Below are 22,089 nucleotides of genomic sequence, written 5' to 3'. Positions count from 1 at the left end.
TGTCTAGGGTGATTAAAAATGTATATCTCCAATTCTGAATTAATGAGGTTTCTTTTAAATAAAAATATTTACATATTATAGACACGTTTAATGGAAATGCTTTTTTGAATTAAATTAATGCAGTTAATGAAAATCGCCGACGGGAATGCACTCGGAGTTTGCTTAGTTTTCATTCTAGCCGGCAGAAGTCAGGGGAAGGCAGTTCCGGAAGATTGGTCCCACCGAAAAAGTGGAATTATGTCACCAGGCAACTAATCTCCCCGAATCTGCCAGTGGGTCTTTGCCCTTAAAAGCCAATGGGATGGTGGTTTTTTTAGGCTGGATCTACATGCAAGCAAAATTAGGTTAATGGCACTGCAACAAAAAAAAAATTTAAAATTCCCCCCCCGTGGATTTATCCAATGAAAATACTGATTACGTCTATGACTTCTTTTGCATTTGCTTTATTTTTCCATATATTTTGTGATGGCACTACTGGTTTCGCCTACATTTGTAGTAGTAGCAACTGTGGTCACAAGATCTTATCACCTTCCACGGGGCTCTTAATGTGTTTATAATCTCATTACAAGAAGCTGTAAGTGGGAGTGACATTATTGGGCGCATGATCAGCTGATTAGGGCTGTAAATGGCAGTCTTCATGCCAAGGACAACTCCCTGTGGTTTTTTACAGTCTGAACAGAGGAATACTAAGGCCTGTGAGCACCGAAAATTCCTAAGGAATATACAGGGGTATAGTAGCCCTTTAAGGACTATGTTACATTAATAATTCAGTTAGTGGGAGCCATCTGCTGTCATTAGGCAGGCTCCCAGCAAGTGGCTGGTGTATTTCTAGCAAAAGCTCCAGTTAGTAAATTATATGCCAGCACACAGCCATCCTTGACCAAAGCAAAGTCACACAAACAACATTGCCCTACCTAACAGGCAACACTTCAGTCACCTCATGGAGCCCCTCCTTCCCCAAGCAAAGGGTTAAAACCTGTACTAATTACAGTGCAAAAGTGGTGTGAAACTGTGGTGTGGTTAAGCATAGATCTTAATGGCTACAGAGAAACAAATATACCCCAAGGGTTCAGAGCCCTAAGGTTCCATCATCAGCCAAAAAGTGTAGATGAACTAAAGCGACTGCTCGTTGTTGCTAATTATTCTAAATCTCACTGCACAATACATTTAAGCTTCTTCTCTTTACTGGTGGTCCAGCAGAATCCGAGAGGCTTATTATCCAGAAGCTCATGCTCTAATCTGCCACAGATGCTAAGGCTTTTTGTGCAGACGTTTCTTTAAGGCCAAATAAAGCACTTAAGCGAGCAAAAGGCTGCAGTACCAATTCTCACTGATATCTTCTATATGGGGAAAGCATGACCTCTATTTACCTTTCAAGGTCTAGGGATTGTGCCTCCCTCCTCCATAAAGCTCAACACTGTGCACAAGCTCATGTGCAAATAGGTCACGTAGGAAAAGTAGACTGTGTGATTTGGCTTTCAAAAAGGTTATTATTGCTGCACAGAACTGGCCAATGAATTACTGCTACCAAAAGCACAACAAATTAATATGCACTGACAAAGGAAAGAGAGCAGCAGAGGTACATTACAAAAACCCAAAGAAGAAATGCAATCTTCACTCCAGCACCCAGTACAGTGTGTCCAGTGCCCTAGGCATCCAGGAAGCCCAGTCCCCACATTCAGCGAACACAACGGCTACAGTCCAGTCACCAAGTTTCCATACTGTGATGCAAACAATCCCCAAGCACAGTCCTAACAAACTAGTTCCCACTTCACTTCCATCCTGAAAGACAAACCACAATTACAAATGCAATGTCCACTCCAGCACCCAGTCCCCATGGCGTCCAGAGCGCCCAGCCCCCAAGGCATCCAGGGTGCCAAGCCCCCAAGGCGTCCAGGGTGCCCAGTCCAAAAAGCATCCAGGGCGCCCAGTCCAAAAAGCATCCAGGGCGCCCAGTCCAAAAAGCATCCAGGGCGCCCAGTCCAAAAAGCATCCAGGGCGCCCAGTCCAAAAAGCATCCAGGGCGCCCAGTCCAAAAAGCATCCAGGGCGCCCAGTCCAAAAAGCATCCAGGGCGCCCAGTCCAAAAAGCATCCAGGGCCCCCAGTCCAAAAAGCATCCAGGGCCCCCAGTCCAAAAAGCATCCAGGGCGCCCAATCCCAAAAGCATCCAGTGCGCCCAATCCCAAAAGCATCCAGGGCCCCCACTCCAAAAAGCATCCAGGGCGCCCAATCCCAAAAGCATCCAGGGCGCCCAATCCCAAAAGCATCCAGGGCGCCCAATCCCAAAAGCAGCCAGGGCCCCCACTCCAAAAAGCATCCAGGGCGCCCAATCCCAAAAGCATCCAGGGCCCCCACTCCAAAAAGCATCCAGGGCATCCAGTCCCAAAAGCATCCAGGGCATCCAGTCCTAAAAGCACACAGGCCACAACCCAAAGTCATCAAGTCTCCATGCCGTCCTCCAGCAAAATCCTAACAAACTCTTCCCTACTAGTGCCTGCTTTCCTTCTACCCTGAAAGATGACCCCCCAATTACACCTCTTGGATTCTCCCCATAAATAAATGCGTTAGTCCTCCCCCATCCTCCCCCATGCACCTTATTCTAAACGCAGCCAACCTTACCCATGCTCTGTTTGTAGCATACCCATCTTATCTCTCCATGCACAAATCTCTCCCTATATGCCAAATGCTTAATCATGGTATCCGGCAATGAACAAAATTCTGCGTATTTATAAATGATATCCTTGCCTGTATCTATTGTGCTATTTCTGTTTCATTGCGAACACTAGTCTTTGCTGTCCCACTCCCCCATTGCTTCTCAAACACACACACTTCCATTATTTGTCCCTAGTCACACATATATGTTGACCACAAAAAGATAAGAATTAATTGCGCAGTTCTTGTTTACCCAGGGTAATTTTTCTCACAATCCTACGAAGAGCTACCTCTCACCTCCTGCTTAAGCACAAAGCCATATCTCCGCTCCTGTCAAACCATCTCGGCTTGTGATAAATCTCACACTGGGGGCTGGGATGTCAATCCGACCAATTTAAAGTGAGCCATCTGCCTCCTCCTTCTTTATACACACCCCTCCATTTACAAACAGAAGGAAAGGCCGTGCGTATTCATGACTCATGATTGGTCATCGCAGTGTTTGCAGTGACACTTTCGTGCTCAGTGAGGGTGACTAGTCCAGTGGGCAGAGATGATCTTTACTCTGATCTTTTCCACCGACGCCTTCTGACATGCTTTCTTGTTGTAGAGCGAGTGGTACTAGTCTAAAACAAGCTAAACCACGGCAATTCAAGGCTCAGAGGGGGGAGGAACAAGGGCAGGAGCAATAAAACTAAATGCTTTGGAGAGTGAGGTTGAAGGGAATGTGTGAAGGACGTCACGTCGGCAGGGAGTTACAGTATAGCACATTTTTTGGGATATTAAAGAATTAACCAATGATGACGAGAACATACAAGGTAATAACAAAGGTCTTCTTGTTCACCAAAGAGCAGGTGGTTTGCTTGCTTGGCTTTAATTGGGTGGCAGGTCCAATGTTTGTACTTCTATGTCTGCAACTTAACCCCTGGCACCCTTCATTCTCCTGCAGCTCCCACCTCCTGATGGTGACATCAGTACTGTGGCCCCTCCCCCTCAAGAAGGGGTTTGCGATATACATATAGATTTATAGAATAGTAGGATCCAGGTATAGGCAGATGCCGTTCATTCAAGAGCAACTTCGGGTCGGGTTGAGTTTTTTTTCCGACCCATGCAGCACTAATGTATAAATCATTAACGACTGAAAGGAGCCAATTAGTAAACTAATGAAACGGATTTGACTAGAAGAAGCACATTTGTTAAAAACCGAGCATCATGTGCAATCAGTCTCCACTTCAGTGTGCTGAGGAGTCAGGTGACAGAGCCATAAAACTCAAAAATCAGCATTTTTGCGAGCAATAAAAAGCCTTAAATATGTTATTGCCATTGATTTCAGCGGTCTTCTTGGTACATCTAAGCTGAAGTGTTAAAACTTCTGATCAATTCAAGTATCATAGATCATGAAAACTTGAAATGCATGATATTGATTTGTAAATCGTTTAAAAACTAAATAAAAACTTGATAACCTTGCAGTTTGCTTATTAAACACAACTCTACAATCTTTCATGAATCTGCCCCTACGTGTAACTTTATAAACGAAGATTACACTGCCTTTTGCCTTTGTAACTTTTTCCAAAATAAACCTCAGATACTGTATAATTGCTTCTTATCATAATTCATTGGAGCCATCATTGAGTCCAGTACATGAGCATTCATGTCCTTGAAAGCTTCTCTCAGTTATACTCTAGAGACAAACGCAGTTACATAGTAACATAGTAAGTAAGGTTGAAAAAAGACACATGTCCATCGAGTTCAACCTTTTTTTTTTTTTTTTGTTTATTAACTACCTATCTGCCAGTTGATCCAGAGGAAGGCAAAAAACCCATCTGAAGCCTCTCCAATTTGCCTTAGAGGGGGAAAAATTCCTTCCTGACTCCAAAATGGCAATCGGATTAGTCCCTGGATCAACTTGGACTATGAGCTATTTCCCATAACCCTGTATTCCCTTACTTGCTAAAAAGCCATCCAACCCCTTCTTAAAGCTATCTAATGTATCAGCCTGTACAACTGATTCAGGGAGAGAATTCCACATCTTCACAGCTCTCACTGTAAAAAACCCCTTCCGAATATTTAGGCGGAACCTCTTTTCTTCTAATCGGAATGGGTGACCTCGTGTCAGCTGGAAAGACCTACTGGTAAATAAAGCATTAGAGAGATTGTTATATGATCCCTTTATATATTTATACATAGTCATCATATCACCCCTTAAGCGCCTCTTCTCCAGCGTGAACATCCCCAATTTGGCCAGTCTTTCCTCATAGCTAAGATTTTCAATACCTTTTACCAGCTTAGTTGCTCTTCTCTGTACCCTCTCTAATACAATAATGTCCTGTTTGAGTGATGGAGACCAAAACTGTACAGCATATTCTAGATGGGGCCTTACAAGTGCTCTATACAGTGGAAGAATGACCCCCTCCTCCCGTGACTCTATGCCCCTTTTAATACAGCTCAAGACCTTATTTGCCCCTTGATGCTGCTGACTGGCATTGCTTGCTACAGCCAAGTTTATCATCTACAAGGACTCCAAGGTCCTTTTCCATAATGGATTTGCCTAGTGCAGTCCCATTTAGGGTATAAGTGGCTTGGATATTTTTACATCCCAGGTGCATGACTTTACATTTATCAACATTGAATCTCATTTGCCACTTAGCTGCCCAGATTGCCAGTTTGTCAAGATCCTGTTGCAAGGATGCCACATCCTGGATGGAATTAATTGGGCTGGATAATTTTGTGTCATCTGCAAACACTGATACATTACTTACAACACCCTCCCCTAAGTCATTAATGAACAAGTTAAATAAAAGTGGACCCAATACTGAGCCCTGGGGGACCCCACTAAGAACCTTACTCCAAGTAGAGAATGTCCCATTAACAACCACCCTCTGTACCCGATCCTGTAGCCAGTTTCCTATCCATGTGCAAACGACTTCATTAAGCCCAACAGACCTTAGTTTAGAAAGCAGTCGTTTGTGGGGCACAGTATCAAACGCTTTGGCAAAATCCAAATAGATCACATCTACTGCCCCCCCACTATCCAGAATCTTACTTACCACATCATAAAATGCAATCAAATTCGTCTGACATGACCTATCCTTCATAAAGCCATGCTGATTGTTGCTCATAATGCCATTCATTAGGACAAAATTTTGTATGTGATCCCTTAACAAGCCTTCAAATAATTTGCCCACCACAGATGTCAAGCTTACTGGCCTATAATTGCCAGGCTGAGATCGTAATCCCTTTTTAAATATTGGAGGGATTACGATCTCAGCCTGGCAATTAAATTAACACGTGCCATAATCTATGGGTTGAAGGGGACAAGAGGAAATATGCAATGGGGTATCATTCACAACATTAAAATGGGTGTGTGGGAAGGTGATCGAGTGACTGGGGACTGAAGGGAAGAGGTGAGAGAAGTGGAAAAAATGGAAAAAAAGAGCAATCTAATGGCAGGAGTACAAGCAGAATAAGTGATTTAGACAGAGTATAAAGAGGAGGGAGTCTTAATCCAGCGACAGGAGGTAGGGAAGAGGAAAGAGTAGGGGAAGTAGCACAAAATAAAGGAACAAAATACAAGGGGATGTAAAATTAACAGGAAGAAAGGAGCTATGGGGTAGAGTAAAAATAGGGGTGCAGTGACAACTATAACCAAATGTTTCTGATAAATCTAGGTGGGGTCATGCGGAGGAGAAGGAGGGCCTTGAGCAATGTTAGAAGAAGTGAAGGTAAAGCAATGACATAAGGACACAGTTACAGGAGAGCAGTGAAACAGGAGTTGGGCTGAAGAGATAAGAAAAAGGGAAAACAAGAGCAGGGCACCAACCAGATGATAAGAGGGGGGATGCAGTGACTAGATAATAAGAAGAAGGGGGATGCAGTGACCGGACGATAAGAAGAGGGGAGATGCAGTGACCGGATGATAAGAAGAGGGGAATGCAGTAGCCAGGTGGTAAGAATAGGGGGGGGGTGCAGTGACCAGATGATAAGAAGAGGGGGATGCAGTGACCAGGTGATAAGAATAGGGGGATACAGTGACCAGATGATAAGAAATGGGGGGAAGCAGTGACCGGATGATGGGGGGGTTACAAAGACCGGATGATAAGAAATAGGGGGATACAGTGACCAGGTGATATGAAGGGGGTGCAGTGACCAGGTGATAAGAAGAGGCAGGGATGCAGTGACCAGATGATAAGAAATGGGGGGATGCAGTGACCGGATGACAAGAAGAGGGGGGATGCAGTGACCAGATAATAATAAATGGGGGATGCAGTGACCGGATGATAAGAAGAGGGTCACTGCATCTCCTCCTCGGCAATGACCAGATGACAAGCTGAGGAGGAGATGCAGTGACCGGACGACAAGAAGAGGAGGGAATGCAGTGACCGGATGACAAGACGAGGAAGGGATGCAGTGACTGGACGACAAGAAGAGATGGGGATGCAGTGACAAGAAGAGGAGGGGATGCAGTGACCAGATAAGAAATGGGGGATGCAGTGACCGGATGATAAGAAGAGGGGGGGTGCAGTGATAGGATGATAAGAAGAGGGGGGATGTAGTGACCAGATGATAAGAAGAGGGGGGATGCAGTGACCAGATGATAAGAAGAGGGGGGATGCAGTGACCAGATGATAAGAAGAGGGGGGATGCAGTGACCAGATGATAAGAAGAGGGGGGATGCAGTGACCAGATGATAAGAAATGGGGGGATGCAGTGACCAGAAGAGGAGGGTATGCAGTGACCGAATTATAAGAAATGGGGGATGCAGTGATAGGATGATAAGAAGAGGGGGGGATGCAGTAATTAGATGATAAGAAGAGGGGGGATGTAGTGACCAGATGATAAGAAGAGAAGGGGATGCAGTGACCGGATGATAAGATAAGATAGAGTACAGTGAGTGAATGTTAAAAGAGGGGAATACAGTGACCAGGAGTAGAAATATATTATGGTGCAAGGACTGAATGAGAGAGCAGTGAGAGGAAGAAATGGAGAGGCAACAACTAAGTAAGAAGAAGAAGAAGAAGAAGAAGAAGATGCAGTGACGGATGTCGGAAAGCAGAGACTGGAGCAGAAGGAGAGAGAAATTCAGTAACGTGAGCGGCTGGAATGAGGCAGTGACTGGAGCAGAAGGGGAGGAGGGAACACTCTGACTGAAGGGAAAAAGAAGAGAGATGCAAAGACTGAAGGAAAGAGAGAGGTAAATAAGAGAGAGGTGAATAAGAGAGAGGTAAATAAGGGAACTAGGGAAGGGGACAAGATGTGGATGCCCGGGCAGGAGGTGTAGAGGCAATGGCACAAACAATGAATAAACCAGAAGTGACTGGTGAGCTGACAGTCAGAAAGAGCAGGAGAATTAGAGGGAGCGGGTGACTTGGGGATTAAAGATGGGGGAGAGAAGTGCAAAGAGGAGCCCTGGCATTACTGCTGCTGCTGCTTTATGAGCAATGTGCCGTGTCATAACGAGACGAGCAGTGACTGGGAAGGGAAAGGGCAATGGAGGAAACCGTGGAAGTGACACGTGATGCTGCTGCCATCACCCACTAGAGCTCTACACACTGTCATATTTATATTCATAAAGGATTCGGGCCGATGTCACAATGAAGGACACGGGAGAGAAGATTGAGGAGAGTTGGAGGCTCAGGCTCTGTATGTGAATATGTGTGACAGGAGGAGGAAACAACTCCCAGCATCCCCAGCAGAACTGCAGCAACAGCCTGGCGGCCATATGTCGCTTCTCTCTCGAGCAGTTCAGTGAGAGGAACGAGTGAGGCAGGTGACAGGCACAGTGGGCAGTGGCCGGAGGATGTGGGTGGAGAGACAGGAGGAAGAGGGCGCAGTGACAGCAGAGGAAGGCCACTGACAGGATGACATGAGGGGACAGTGCACTTAATGGCAAAGGAAGGAGACACAGAAACCACTCACTTACCTGAGGAGATGATGCGCCAATCTAGCCCTTCTCTCTGGTGCCGCAGTCACTCAGCGGCCTTCACCCGGACATGCGCAGCTATCGCCTCCCATCTCTCGTGAACGCGCACCAAGCTTAGAGGCTCGCCATGGAGAACGTAGAAAATGGGCGTGGCGGAAAACGTAAGAGAGCGTCTCAAAAGGAAACGTCCAATAAAAACTTGCATTCAGAAACGTCACTGGAAATCTGTCAACCATGTTGATGGTGGCCAGAGTCAGAGAAGGCACATGATGTCTAAATTGTTTGTTTATTGATCAGTATTAAACACAACCATCTTCCCACCCAGGCTCAGTTTGTAAACAGCCATCTTTGTACGCCCTTTCCACCGATTTAATCTCCATCTTTGTACACCGAATGTTCAGTGGCCATATTGGTACTCCCGAGCGGGCGAGCCGATGACGTATGCGGAAGTTTTCCCGTGCAGGGCCGGTGCAGCGGTGTTTATGTCGTGTTGAAGGATCGGTTTCCTGGTTGGGTGAGCTCGGCTGCTGAGTGAGAGTGCGGAGCTGAGGAGCATGGCTGACGGGAGCTGCTTGGGCTCAGGGCCTCAGTTGGGACTGATTGCTCTGCTCGTAGTGTTGCTGTTTAGTGCAGTTCCCCTCGCTCAGAGCAGAGAGCTCCGCTTTGTTACTCTGGTAAGTGACAGGCCGCATATACAAACACGGGGAGAATGAGCTGGGGGCTGTGAGTCGGACATTAGTGGTTCCTGTGAATTAGTAGTGGGCCGGGGAGCTGTTTGATGGTTCAGTTTCAGGGGTCGGGGTCTGTAAATGGGGCATAATGTGCAAAAAGGTGTGATTTTTGGGGTGGTAATATGGTTAAAGGATAAGTAAACCTTTAAAAGAAGTGAATTTGAGGGGACTATTCTAAGCACTTTTGTAATGTACATTCATTATTTGTTTTGTTTTTATTCCAAGATATTAAGGGATACGTGTACTGTTAATATGAATGAATTGTGTTACAACAGCGCCACCTGCTGGTCATTTTCCCACCAGTCTGACCAGCAAGTAGTCAAGGAAGTTGTCAGGAGAAAGAAAGAGGCTGCTCTGATGTTCTTCTACTTAGGAAAAACATTAGAAACCTTTCTCAAATCTTTCCTAAGCAGAAGAACATCAGAGCAGCCTCCTTTTGTCGTTTTTCTTAATTATTTGGCATCATCTTCTGACTCTTGCCACCTTTCAAATTGGGGGTCACTGACCCCATTTAAAAACAGAGGCTACACATTTCTTGTAATTGCTACTTTGTATTACTCCTTTCTATTCAGATCCTCTCCTATACATGTTCCAGTCTCTTATTCAAATCAGTGAATGGTTGCTAGGGGAATTTGGACCCTACCGACGAGATTGCTGAATTTGCAAACTGGAGATCTTTTGAATACAAAGCTAAATAACTCAAAAACCACAAACAATAAATAATTAAAAGCAATTGCAAATTGTCTCAGAATATCCCTCGCTATACCATGCTAAAAGTGATTTTAAAGGTGAACAACCCCTTTAATGTAGGGGTATCTGATATCTCACAAGGCTTTCCTTCTCTCACTAACTTAATATTCTGCTGACTGTAGCCAGTTGGCCAAAATGCTGGGTGGTTTGTATGTGAAATGATCACACTTTTTTGAAATGTACAGTTATAAATTATATCGACAATTGCATTTTATAAAGATCATCTTTTTGCAGTATCACTTCCATGTGCCGGATCCCCTTATTCTCTTTGTGGGGGGCTTTAGCGCCTATTATCTATGCTGTTCCACTTTCATTCTATCCAGGCATTTTTTTTTGCACCACTCTTGCGGTTAGCCGTGTATAAATTCCATGAATATGTAAATCTCTGGTTTAAGCAATAAAGCAATAAAAAAGTATAAAAATTTAAGTTCAGCATTAATTCGGTGGGGTTGCCCTGTTTTATAAAATCATTGCTTGGAAAGAGAAAGAGGCAGAAATTAAAGCTTAAATTATTTAAAAGGGTTTAGTTCTCCTTTAACAGTGCATAACCCTTAGCGTTATTGCATAAATAATTTGACAGCGAATCTGAGATACATTCATTTTATGTAAGCAATGAGAGCTTGACAGAAATCCGCTGATCACATTGAACACACAGCAGGTGTCCTTAGTATATAAACGGTGTTGTCTCTCTTATCACAAGATATCACATCTTTTGGATTGCTCGTGTTGTTGTTGTGGTTTCCCCCTGCTTAGTTTCCTTCTTTCATTCTGTTTAGGTTTACCGTCATGGTGATCGGTCCCCAGTACATGGATATCCAACGGATGTGCACAAGGAGAGTGTCTGGCCGCAAGGTTATGGACAGCTCACACAGGTAGAAATGAAATGCTAATCCTGGCTATAAAATTTATTTTATTGAGTTGGGACTCAAGAGGAGAAGGCTGGGAGTCAAGAGGACAAGGCCGGGAGAGGGTGGGAGTCAAGAGGACAAGGCCGGGAGAGGGGTGGGAGTCAAGAGGACAAGGCCGGGAGAGCGGTGGGAGTCAAGAGGACCAAGGCCGGGAGAGGGTGGGAGTCAAGAGGACAAGGCCGGGAGAGGGTGGGAGTCAAGAGGACAAGGCCGGGAGAGGGTGGGAGTCAAGAGACAAGGCCGGGAGAGGGTGGGAGTCAAGAGGACAAGGCGGGAGAGGGTGGGAGTCAAGAGGACAAGGCCGGGAGAGGGTGGGAGTCAAGAGGACAAGGCCGGGAGAGGGTGGGAGTCAAGAGGACAAGGCCGGGAGAGGGTGGGAGTCAAAGGACAAGGCCGGGAGAGGGTGGGAGTCAACGAGGACAAGGCCGGGAGAGGGTGGGAGTCAAGTGGACAAGGCCGGGAGAGGGTGGGAGTCAAGAGGACAAGGCCGGGAGAGGGTGAGAGTCAAGAGGACAAGGCCGGGAGAGGGTGGGAGTCAAGAGGACAAGGCCGGGAGAGGGTGGGAGTCAAGAGGACAAGGCCGGGAGAGGGTGGGAGTCAAGAGGACAAGGCCGGGAGAGGGTGGGAGTCAAGAGGACAAGGCCGGGAGAGGGTGGGAGTCAAGAGGACAAGGACGGGAGAAGGTGGGAGTCAAGAGGACAAGGCCGGGAGAGGGTGGGAGTCAAGAGGACAAGGCCGGGAGAGGGTGGGAGTGAAGAGGACAAGGACGGGAGAAGGTGGGAGTCAAGAGGACAAGGACGGGAGAGGGTGGGAGTCAAGAGGACAAGGCCGGGAGAGGGTGGGAGTCAAGAGGACAAGGACGGGAGAAGGTGGGAGTCAAGAGGACAAGGCCAGGAGAGGCTGGGAGTCAGGACAAGGCCGGGAGAGGATGGGAGTCAAGAGGACAAGGCCGGGAGTGGGTGGGAATCAAGAGGACAAGGCTGGGAGAGGGTGGGAATTAAGAGGACAAGGCTGGGAGAAGGTGAGAATCAAGAGGACAAGGGTGGGAGTCTAGTGGACAAGGCTGCTTACTGTATGTATTAATAATAATACATAAGGGGAGAGGGAAAGAATGAAGAGACAGTAACATATAGAAGGAGGATGGAAATGAGTAAATGTTAATAAAATATTAACCTTTAAACAGTATTTTATCTGTCCATGATTTATCTTTGTATCCAGAGCTAACAATGCTCATTGGGATTTAAAGCTGGCTGGTACACACAGTGCCTTGCTTGGTGTTTGTTTTGCAAATACTGGTTAAAAGCCGAATTTATTATAGAGTGCTGACACATTTGAAAGCAATACTACACAAATTTCTCCCATATAATAAGTCGCAGTTCTAGGCGGGAGAGCTTTTTAGCTAATCTTGGCCTATGCAGGCAGCCTACTAAGCTTGAGCCCATGTGTAACCCTCATGACTTCCACCTTCTGTATTTCTTTCCCATTTTAAAGTCCCCTATTTTATGTTTCTGACAATTTAAACCCTTTTGTATTTTCTTTTCTGTCCAGGTTGGAATGAAGCAGCACTGGGACCTCGGACAAGAACTTCGTGCTCGCTATAAAGGCTTCCTTAATGAGTCCTATAACCGACACGAGGTGAGATGTTTTACCTGCTGCTCTGATATCCTACTCCACCTAGTGGGCATCTTTCACCAGTTGCTTTGCCAGGGCCCGGCCAGATGAACCCGGTGCCAATGCTGAATACTATTACTATTACAGGGTAGGCCTGCCTGGCTGTCATGGACACAGATCATCACAGATCACTATGCTCCTAATTAAGATGACTTGAACTGTGACTGGCAAGCTCCCAAAAATATTTGTGACTTTTGGGATGCTATATCCTAGTGTCACTGAGGTCACAGAAGGCAAGTCCATAAACACAGCTGTAGGATTTGGTTGTAGGCTGCACGGTACAGTTAAATCACTTAATGTGCTGCTATCTTTTTAAATTAGAGCAGAATGTTTTGCATTGAAGATGTCTTGTGCACAAAATCTTCTATAATTAAAAGCTATTACATGATAATGTTAACTGTGAAATATACACCAGTGCCTTGGAATGTTAGCCTTGAAACTGTAGGGAGATTGAATCTGGAATGGTGAGCTACATAAGAGACTAAAGCATATCCCCACACTGATAACAGTGCTGTTCATATCATCCCAACGTTGAAGTGAAGTGAACCTTTATTAAAGGGGGATTCAACTTTAAGTTAATTTTTAGTATGTTATAGAATGGCTCATTCTAAGCAACTTTTCAATTGGCCTTCACTTTTTTCTCTTTTTATAGTTTTCAAATTATTTGCCTTCTACTTCTGACTCTTTCCAGCTTTCAAATAGGGGTCACTTACCCCATCTAAATAACCAATGCCTCTCTAAAGCTACAAAGGCATTGCTATTGCTACTTTTTATTACTCCCATTTCTAGTCTGATCTCTCCTATTCCAGTCTCTTATTCAAATGAATGCATGGTTGCCAGGGTAATGAAATGAAAACCAATTGCAAATTGTCTCAGAATATCACTCTCTACATCATACTGAAAGCTAATTTAAAGGTACACAACTTTAAGAACTGCAATACAATTATTGATTGAAGCAGAATGGCAGAACTATAAGATGATGGTGACCTAAGGCAAACAGATCATGGTTTATGATCGGCTTTATCATCTATATGAACAAAAGTATTTCAGGGTCCCTGGTGACAGTGGGTTGATGAAAATGCATAGTAAAGTTATTGCTGAAATAACAGGGTTTTTTTTTTCTAAGATAAACAGAATTATTGATGATTATTATAGACAGAAGGGGCTGAACTGATTTTTTCCTTAGATTTATGTACGGAGCACGGACGTTGATCGCACATTGATGAGCGCAGAGGCCAACCTGGCTGGTCTGTACCCGCCGGAAGGTCCCCAAATCTTCAATCCAAATATTACCTGGCAGCCAATCCCAATACACACCATACCAGAATCTGAGGACCAAGTAAGTGCTTATCTACAAGTGTGCTTGGGTGTAACTGTGTACACGACACTGTCTGAACTTTAACATTTCTCTGATTTTGTGGCAGCTTCTAAAGTTCCCAATATCCCCTTGTCCTGCATATGTGAAGCTGCAGGAGGAGACGCGCCAGTCTGCTGAATACATCAATATGACCACAACCTACAAGGTGAGCGGCAGGCAAGGTGCAGCCGGGGAAAATGCCCCTTACTTTATACTAACCCCCTCAGCGCAGATTCAGGCAACGGAGTTCCACGCAGCCAGCTTCCGGGTCTTCGTGTCTTCTTCTGGCGATTCGGCAATTTCTGTCCATTTTGGCGCAAACCGGCAAATTGCTCCAATTGTGCATGCGCTGCTTCACCAGTCTCCCGCTCAGCTTACCGATGACCCGGAAGCTGGCTGCATGGAACTACGATCCCTGAATCTGTGTTGAGGGGTAAGTATAAAGTTAGGGGCATTTTCCCGGGGGCAGCAATGCTGGGGGGGAGGAGGAAGAGGGGTCTACGTGGGGTAGGGGGGTATGGCTTTTTTTTTTAAAAAAAAAAAAGGTTGAATTCTCTTTTAAAGACCCACCTGTTTAAAGAAGCTTCTTTAATGTACCTTAATTAATCAATCATTGCTCTATCAAAAATCACAAAATTGTTTCTAAAATCCTAATGTCTCAATTGTACCCTAACCTTTAGTTTGTAAACTCTAATTTATAAGGCCCTCTAATCCTATTGTACTCTGAAAACCCTTGTTTGTTATCCTCCATTTATTCCCTATTTGTTATAACCAAGGTTAAGCACTGCGTATCTTGTCGGCATTATATTAATAAATGATGATGATGATTGTTCCTACTCCAGGCTTTCCTTCAGATGGTGGCGAACAAGACCGGCTTATCGGACTGCACTCTTGAATCTGTGTGGTCTGTCTATGACACCCTGTTCTGTGAGGTGAGTCTCTAACCTAAAAGTTGGCTGGTGAAATGATGTGAGGGTCAACAAACAGCTTGACCCATTTCCTACACTAAGAAGCATGAACCAACCGGAACCTGAAAGCCAGCAGACAGTCGGGGATGAAGTGAAGAAGCGGCTGGTCAGTGACACCCTAGATTGCTCTTGCATCAGCCAGAACTGATCCATGGGTTCAGCAGCTTTTGAGATAATCTTTGCAACACTCCACAAAAGTTTTGGCTGAATGCCGGGCCAAATTCAAACCCTAAATAACATATGCAAAGTTCACGGGCACCATCTTCGACTCATCTGTAATCTTCGGGTCTTCTTCAGGTGCTTCACCAATTTCCGTAGCTTTCGGCGCATGCGCAGTTGTTCGAGACCGGCAGATTGCAGCAACTGCACGTGTGCCGACACATTGCCGACACTCTTCCTGAAGATTAACTAAGAGTAGAAGATGGCGCCCGTGAACTCTGATGCCCTGAATCTGCAACGTGTAGTAAGTAAAGAGTTAGGGGCATATACCCAGAGTAACACCTAGGCTGTGGGGTAGCAGGGAGGGGGGTCTATGTAGCGTAGGGAGGTAGAGGTTATTAATAAAAAGGGTTTGGCTCTACTTTAATCCTCCTATTCGAATGTGAGATTTATCACCCCTTGACCATGGAAACCGTCTTAATTCGAATATTCGCCACCTAAAACCTGCCGAGTTTATGTACAAGTCAGTGGCAGAGGACCGTTGAGCCATTTGGAGATGTTAATAGCCTTCCTGACAGTCAAGGTTTTTTTTCGGGAGAAAAACTCAATTAGTGCGAGTCGAATATGAATTGAATACGATTCTAATTTTTTTTTCGATTCAAACCATTCGATTGAATATTAGCCATTCAAATTTTTCTTAAATAACCCCCCAGTCGACTTGTGAGTATATTCGAATTTAAAAAAAATTCACATGAATTCAAAATTCGACCTTTGATAAATGGGTCTGTAAAAGTAAAAAAAGTCTTGACAGCCCTCCTGTCCTTTTTCTCTGCAATAATAAAAACAATAGCTTGTACTTGAGGGAAACTAAGCTGCATGAACCCATATTGGAGGCAAACTAATCCTATTGGGGTTTATAAACATATAAATGATTTCTAGCAGGTAAAGTCTGTATTTGTTATATTATAGAAACCAAAACCCCATTCTTAAATATTCAGCATTTTGAATTACTACTGTATTTACCAGTGTGTTTTTTCCTTGGCCTAGAAAACGCACAACTTTTCTCTTCCAACCTGGGCAACTGCCGACGTCCTATCCAAACTGAACAAACTAAAGGATTTCAGCTTTGTCTTCCTATTTGGGGTCCATGAGCGCGTCAAGAAGGCTCGTTTGCAAGGAGGTGAGGCGACATCCTAAGACGATCATTATGCCTGTGGGGGTCAATCATCTCTGTGCACTTTTTTTCTCCCTTCTTTAATGGTGGTTGATGACATGTTGTTGGAGATTTGACATTGTGCTCCATTTCCAGGCCCGGATTTGTGAATAGGCCACCAAGGCCCGGGCCTAGGGTAGCAGGATTTTAGGGGGCAGCATGCTGCCCAACTACACCCACATTGGTTCAAAAACACTGGGGATGTGCTGGAGTTACAAGCATTTTTTAAATTTCCAGTGCACCAATCCCTATTAAGGGGAGGGGACAGGGGGCAACAAATGGCAGTGGGCCTAGGAGCGAACGCTATACAGTGCCACACAAAAGGTTACTGGTTAAATTAAGGAATGTTGGCCTGGAACATAGTATTTGTACCTGGATAGAGAACTGGCTAAAAGATAGACTACAAAGAGTGGTGCTAAATGGAACATTTTCTAATTGGACCAGTGTTGTTAGTGGAGTACCGCAGGGCTCTGTACTAGGTCCCTTGCTTTTCAACTTGTTTATTAATGACCTGGAGGTGGCCATTGAAAGTACTGTTTCTATTTGTGCAGATGATACTAAATTGTGCAGAACTATAGGTTCCATGCAGGATGCTGCCACTTTGCACAGTGATTTGTCTAAACTGGAAAACTGGGCAGCAAACTGGAAAATGAGGTTCAATGTTGATAAATGCAGGTTATGCACTTTGGCAAAAATAATATAAATGCAAGTTATACACTAAATGGCAATGTGTTGGGAGTTTCCTTAAATGAGAAGGATCTAGGGGTCTTTGTAGATAACACGTTGTCTAATTCTGGGCAGTGTCATTCTGTGGCTACTAAAGCAAATAAATAAAGTTCTGTCTTGTATAAAAAAAGGGCATTAACTCAAGGGATGAAAACATAATTCTGCCTCTTTATAGGTCCCTGGTGAGGCCTCATCTGGAGTATGGGGGCAGTTTTGGACTCCAGTCCTTAAGAGAGATATAAATGAGCTGGAGAGAGTGCAGAGACTAAGTGCAACTAAACTGGTTAGAGGGACGGAAGACTTAAATTATGAGGGGAGACTGTCAAGGTTGGGGTTGTTTTCTCTGGAAAAAAGGCGCTTGCGAGGGGACATGATTACACTTTACAAGTACATTAGAGGACATTATAGACAAATGGCCGGGGACCTTTTTACCCATAAAGTGGATCACCGTACCAGAGGCCTCCCCTTTAGACTAGAAGAAAAGAACTTTCATTTGAAGCAACGTAGGGGGTTCTTCACAGTCAGGACAGTGAGGTTGTGGAATGCACTGCCGGGTGATGTTGTGATGCTGAATAAGTTAATGACTATAAGAATGGCTTGGATGATTTTTTGGACAGACATAATATCAAAGGCTATTGTGATACTAAGCTCTATAGTTAGTATAGGTATGGGTAGATAGAATTTGATTAAAAGTAGGGAGAGGTGTGTGTATGGATGCTGGGTTTTCATTTGGAGGGGTTGAACTTGATGGACTTTGTCTTTTTTCAACCCAATTTAACTATGTAACTATGTAACTATGTAAATACGGCCCTGTCCATTTCTTGTTTATTTCTAGGTGTGTTAGTGGATCAGATTCTGAAGAACATGACGGCAGCAGCGAATAATGCCTCCAACGGCCTTAAACTTCTTGCATATTCTGCTGTGAGTATAACTGACACTGATAACTGACACTTGGGAGCAAATATATATTCAGTATATCTCCTCCCATACTTGTTCAGTGAATGGACTATACAGAAACTAACATGGGCCTTAGTTTATCTATTTTAAAAGGGTGGTTGACCTTCAAGTTAATTTTTTTTTAATGTTTATAGACTGGCCTAGCAACTTTGCCATTGGTCTTCATTATTTATAGTTTTTTAATTATTTGTCGTCTTATGCCTCTTTCCATTAATCAAAGACTGACCCTGTTAGCCAAAAAATGATTGCTCTGTGACGCTATTATTTTATTGTCATTATCTTTTTTTTTATTACTTAGCTTCCTATTCAGTCTCTCACCATTCACCACCCACCAGTCTTTCATGCAAATTACTGCCTGGTTGCTAGGGTACATGAGGCCCCAGCAACCAAACAGCTGCTGAAATACCAAATTGGAGAGCAGCTGAACAGAAACCTAAATAACTGAAAAACAATAGAACTATAGAAAAGAAGGCCAATTGCAAATTGTCTCAGAATATCAATATCTACAACATTAAAGGTATAAATTTTGCCTTTTGTGAATACCGTCCTGGTTTTCTCCTTTCCACAGCATGACAGCACCCTGGGAGCGCTACAGCTGGCTCTTGATGTCTATAATGGAAAACAAGCCCCTTATGCCTCCTGCCATATTTTTGAACTCTACAAGGAAGATTCTGGGTAAGGCTCTGTGACGGAGGGCAACTCCTGCATGTTCATTGGCTGCTCTAGAAAATTTAATTCCAGCCCTATGTATGAAAAACTACGGAGGTTCAAACATAATAAGTGTAATAATGTTCAGGCTTTCATCGCTGCCTGTCTAAAAGCTATGTACCGAGCTGCTATTAGGTGTCCATGTTTGTTTCTCTTCACTAACTCCGCCTTTCTTTTTTCCACCAATCCCACCCACAGGAACTTCACAGTGCAGATGTATTTTAGGAACGAAAGCGGTAAAACACCGTATCCAGTGTCTCTGCCAGGTTGCGCCCATGCCTGCCCTTTGCAAGACTTCCAGTCCTTGCTGCAGCCTATTCTCGCCCAAGACTGGGAAGAAGAGTGTCAGACCACAAGTTTCATAATGACCGAAGGTAAATGAGATAAATCAAGAGAGCGACAGCGAGGCTTAAAATATATACAGAATTGTTGCCCTTTAAACCCTATACAAGAAACAGTATTTACTGGGGGTTATGTAACAATATGGCAGCTCCTTGTGCATTTGCCTTTCCTTGGGCATCTCTTAACATCTTTTCTTGTTACTCATTACCCAGAAACGATCATTGGTCTGACTATAGGCGCAATCGCCCTTTTCATCATCATCGTCGTCCTGATGCTCTTGTCGTGCAACGAGCCGAAAGACGACGGATACCAGCACGTCTCGGACGAGGGAGACGACCACGAAACGAAAGGCTTGGCAATGTGACTTTTATCATCGCGAACATTTGGTTTTTATAGTTAGAATTTTAGCCTTTTAATTGGTTTGTTAAAACATAAGGTACGCGTGTGTGTGTTAAGACACATAAAGGGATTACAGCAACGGATCAGTGCAATATTCACCCTCGAATCAATAACCCCAATTGCAATTCAGATCAGATGCCATGAATTCTGTCTATATACCGTGGCGCTGCAATAACTGACAAGGCATTGTTCAGGTTACGGAGAGAATTTAGAATGGTGCTTATTCAGCTGGCTGGGCCATACACAATAATAGCAGTTTTGCGCAATCTCTTCTCTGTGCTGGCTGCAGAGGAAGGACCCAAACCCTAATACAAGTAGAGGGGTACAGTAGAGCTGTCTCCCCTACCATTACAGTCTCCCATTTCCCTTTGCTACACCGACTAAATGACTGGGACTAGGGCAGCTTGCCTGTTACCAATGGCTGAAGGGGACAACTGTGCCCAAAGGCACTACCCCTCCTCATACAGTGACGAGCAACCGTCATAGAGCCAGTCACCAACACCACTGTTTTTAAATACCTGCCCATGGGGTGGAATTGATGTTGCAAATGCTGCTTTTCAACAGGATGTAAAAGGAAATAGTCATTTTTGTTTGTTCCCCCCAGACCTGCTGGGGAATCACTTTCTTTTTGAAAAGGGACATTTTAACAAGTATGTTTAAAGTTTAATGTACCAGTGCATTATACTCATTTAGATATAGAATAATTGTGCTTTAAAAAGTAGTGTTTCAGGCTGATTTATTGAATATTTCTGCAAAAACCCTAATAATCCTTCCCACTTCCTGCTCCCTCAATTTCCAGGCTGTGCAGGGGAGCCGGCGGCTCTCAGCTCACTGCACTGTAGGACAAAAACCAATCAGCAGCTAGCAGGACCTGATAGGGAACTGAAGCCTGACTGTGCTCGTGTGACTGCAGGGTTGTGATTGGCTGTCCCCTCCTACTGTGCTTCTGGCAGGGACCATTAGGACACGCCCACCCCTCATTTGAAACACAGACAGGGACCAGTGAACATCTATAGGGAGCTCCAATAAAGGGGCTATTCATTTTTAGCACCATGTAAAAGCAACACCATATATTACTTATAACTGCCTACAAAATTAGGGTTTTTTCATTTATCCTATATGTCTCCTTTAAGGTAAAGGTTTTTGCGCTTGTTCAGTTAGGTGTACGTGAAAAAAGTGCATCAGAAGTATCTAAACAGCCCATAATATTATTTTTTTTTAGACAGATGTAAACCGTTCCTTTAGATTGAGCCGAAACCATAATGGTTTTCCCTTGACTCGCAAGGATCCATTTCCCCACCCCCATTACGCTTGGAATCATTCAGCCACTTCCTCTCCTTGAAGTCTCTCTGCTTTCCATAGTGGGCTGTGTACAAATTCCCTAGAAAGCAGACGGACTTCAAGTCTCAATTAAACATGGAACAAGGAGTGGGAGTGGCTGAATGACTGCCAGCTTGATGACAGTGGGAGGAAATGGTCCCTGCGAGTCAGCAGCAGACAAACATCATGGTTTCCTCTTAATCAGGCGATTCATCTATATTTTTAGCAGTTTAGAAAGTGTTTCTGCACCTTTTTTTAATCTGTTTTGCGAATTTCCAACTGAAAGCATTGGGTATTTTTTTCCTTTAAATGGCACATGGGCACAGGCCTTACTGTAGCTTTTAATCATTCAGTATTTTCGTTTTAATTTAATGCGCTCTAAATGCAGGGGTTTTTTTTTCTGGGTTTCCACCAAATCGTTTCAAGCCAATCACTTGTCACCCTGATTTAAAGAGAAATGCTATGGTTGGCTAGGAGAAATCAAGGGGAAGTGCAGAGCTGTCGGCAAGGAAAGTGATTGAACTTTGCAGTAATTCCTTTTCCGTGAATGACTGCAGTTACCCCATAGGGAAATGAACTGCCCATTCCAAGTGCAATTCACTCGTGCAGTTACATTTCTGTGGCTGTGACTTTACTTGGTCTTTTAGCATTTTTTTTATGTGAAATTTAATGTGGCGGCGGTTGCAAGCTCAACTGTCCAGACATCTTGACTGTTTCTTTGTTTTGCACTATGATTTTAGAGATTTGTAATTTAAGTTTTATGATTTGAAATGTTAGATTGTACCAAATAAAGACGGCCCAGAGCCTTGAATTCACTGCTGCGCTTCGTTCAGACACCGGTCTTTTTTTATTTATTTTTATTAGAAAGTTTTAAAAAATACACACATGATGAAAGAACTTTACATTCTGAAGGAAACCTTCATTTACTGTATATACTAATTGGTGACCAATCAAATTGGCATATACCGACCAGTTATGGTCCCACCCCCCCCGTATGGAATATACTTTATAACCCTGGGCAGCTGCTCCTCTTTGCTGAAAACTCACCAGCCTGGGGTAACTTCTATTTGAGCTCCCTCACCAACATTTTTCAATTTCCCAGATGATCATTATGAAGATCCAGGAGGGGGAAGTGCTCACATGCTGAACTTGATACTCACTAACATCACATTTATATGTCACCATAATTCTTTCAGTCCACTGGATGATACATATTCATTTGTAATACTGTATGTGTGTGTGTGTTTGCCCATTCCTTAAAGGAACAGAAACACCAAAAAAATTAAAGGAATAAAAATATAATGTAGAGT

The 22,089-nt window shown here is 44.1% G+C and overlaps 2 protein-coding genes across 51 annotated transcripts in view; one reads left to right on the top strand and one right to left on the bottom strand.

Moving 5' to 3' along the window:
* madd.S (MAP-kinase activating death domain S homeolog) overlaps positions 1-8,715 on the bottom strand; it is a 69,244-nt gene extending 60,529 nt beyond the window's left edge. For all 50 annotated transcript variants that reach the window (XM_041561952.1, XM_041561954.1, XM_041561956.1 and 47 more), the window contains exon 1: positions 8,571-8,715. The gene's annotated coding sequence lies outside the window, so the exon portion shown is untranslated. The remainder of the gene's footprint in view (positions 1-8,570) is intronic.
* Positions 8,716-9,026: 311 nt separating this feature from the next.
* On the top strand, positions 9,027-21,599 carry acp2.S (acid phosphatase 2, lysosomal S homeolog). The gene is made up of 11 exons (NM_001127731.2): positions 9,027-9,244; positions 10,828-10,923; positions 12,508-12,594; positions 13,817-13,969; positions 14,055-14,153; positions 14,830-14,919; positions 16,162-16,294; positions 17,889-17,974; positions 18,579-18,685; positions 18,917-19,092; positions 19,273-21,599. The coding sequence occupies exons 1-11, from the start codon at positions 9,125-9,127 to the stop codon at positions 19,422-19,424; spliced, it is 1,299 nt and encodes a 432-aa protein (NP_001121203.1). The 5' UTR covers positions 9,027-9,124; the 3' UTR covers positions 19,425-21,599.
* Positions 21,600-22,089: the final 490 nt, after the last annotated feature.

Source organism: Xenopus laevis, chromosome 4S, assembly GCF_017654675.1.
Source record: "Xenopus laevis strain J_2021 chromosome 4S, Xenopus_laevis_v10.1, whole genome shotgun sequence".
Classification (NCBI taxonomy): Eukaryota; Metazoa; Chordata; class Amphibia; order Anura; family Pipidae; genus Xenopus; species Xenopus laevis.
Note: the sequence above shows the minus strand (reverse complement) of the source record. Positions and strands in the feature narration are given on the sequence as shown.

Excerpts from the sequence above, each read along its gene's own strand:
- acp2.S (NM_001127731.2), top strand. The coding sequence starts at position 9,125 with ATGGCTGACGGGAGCTGCTTGGGCTCAGGGCCTCAGTTGGGACTGATT. Across the intron at positions 9,245-10,827 it reads AGCTCCGCTTTGTTACTCTG|GTTTACCGTCATGGTGATCG; the intron begins GTAAGTGACAGG and ends CATTCTGTTTAG. Across the intron at positions 12,595-13,816 it reads AGTCCTATAACCGACACGAG|ATTTATGTACGGAGCACGGA; the intron begins GTGAGATGTTTT and ends TTTTTTCCTTAG.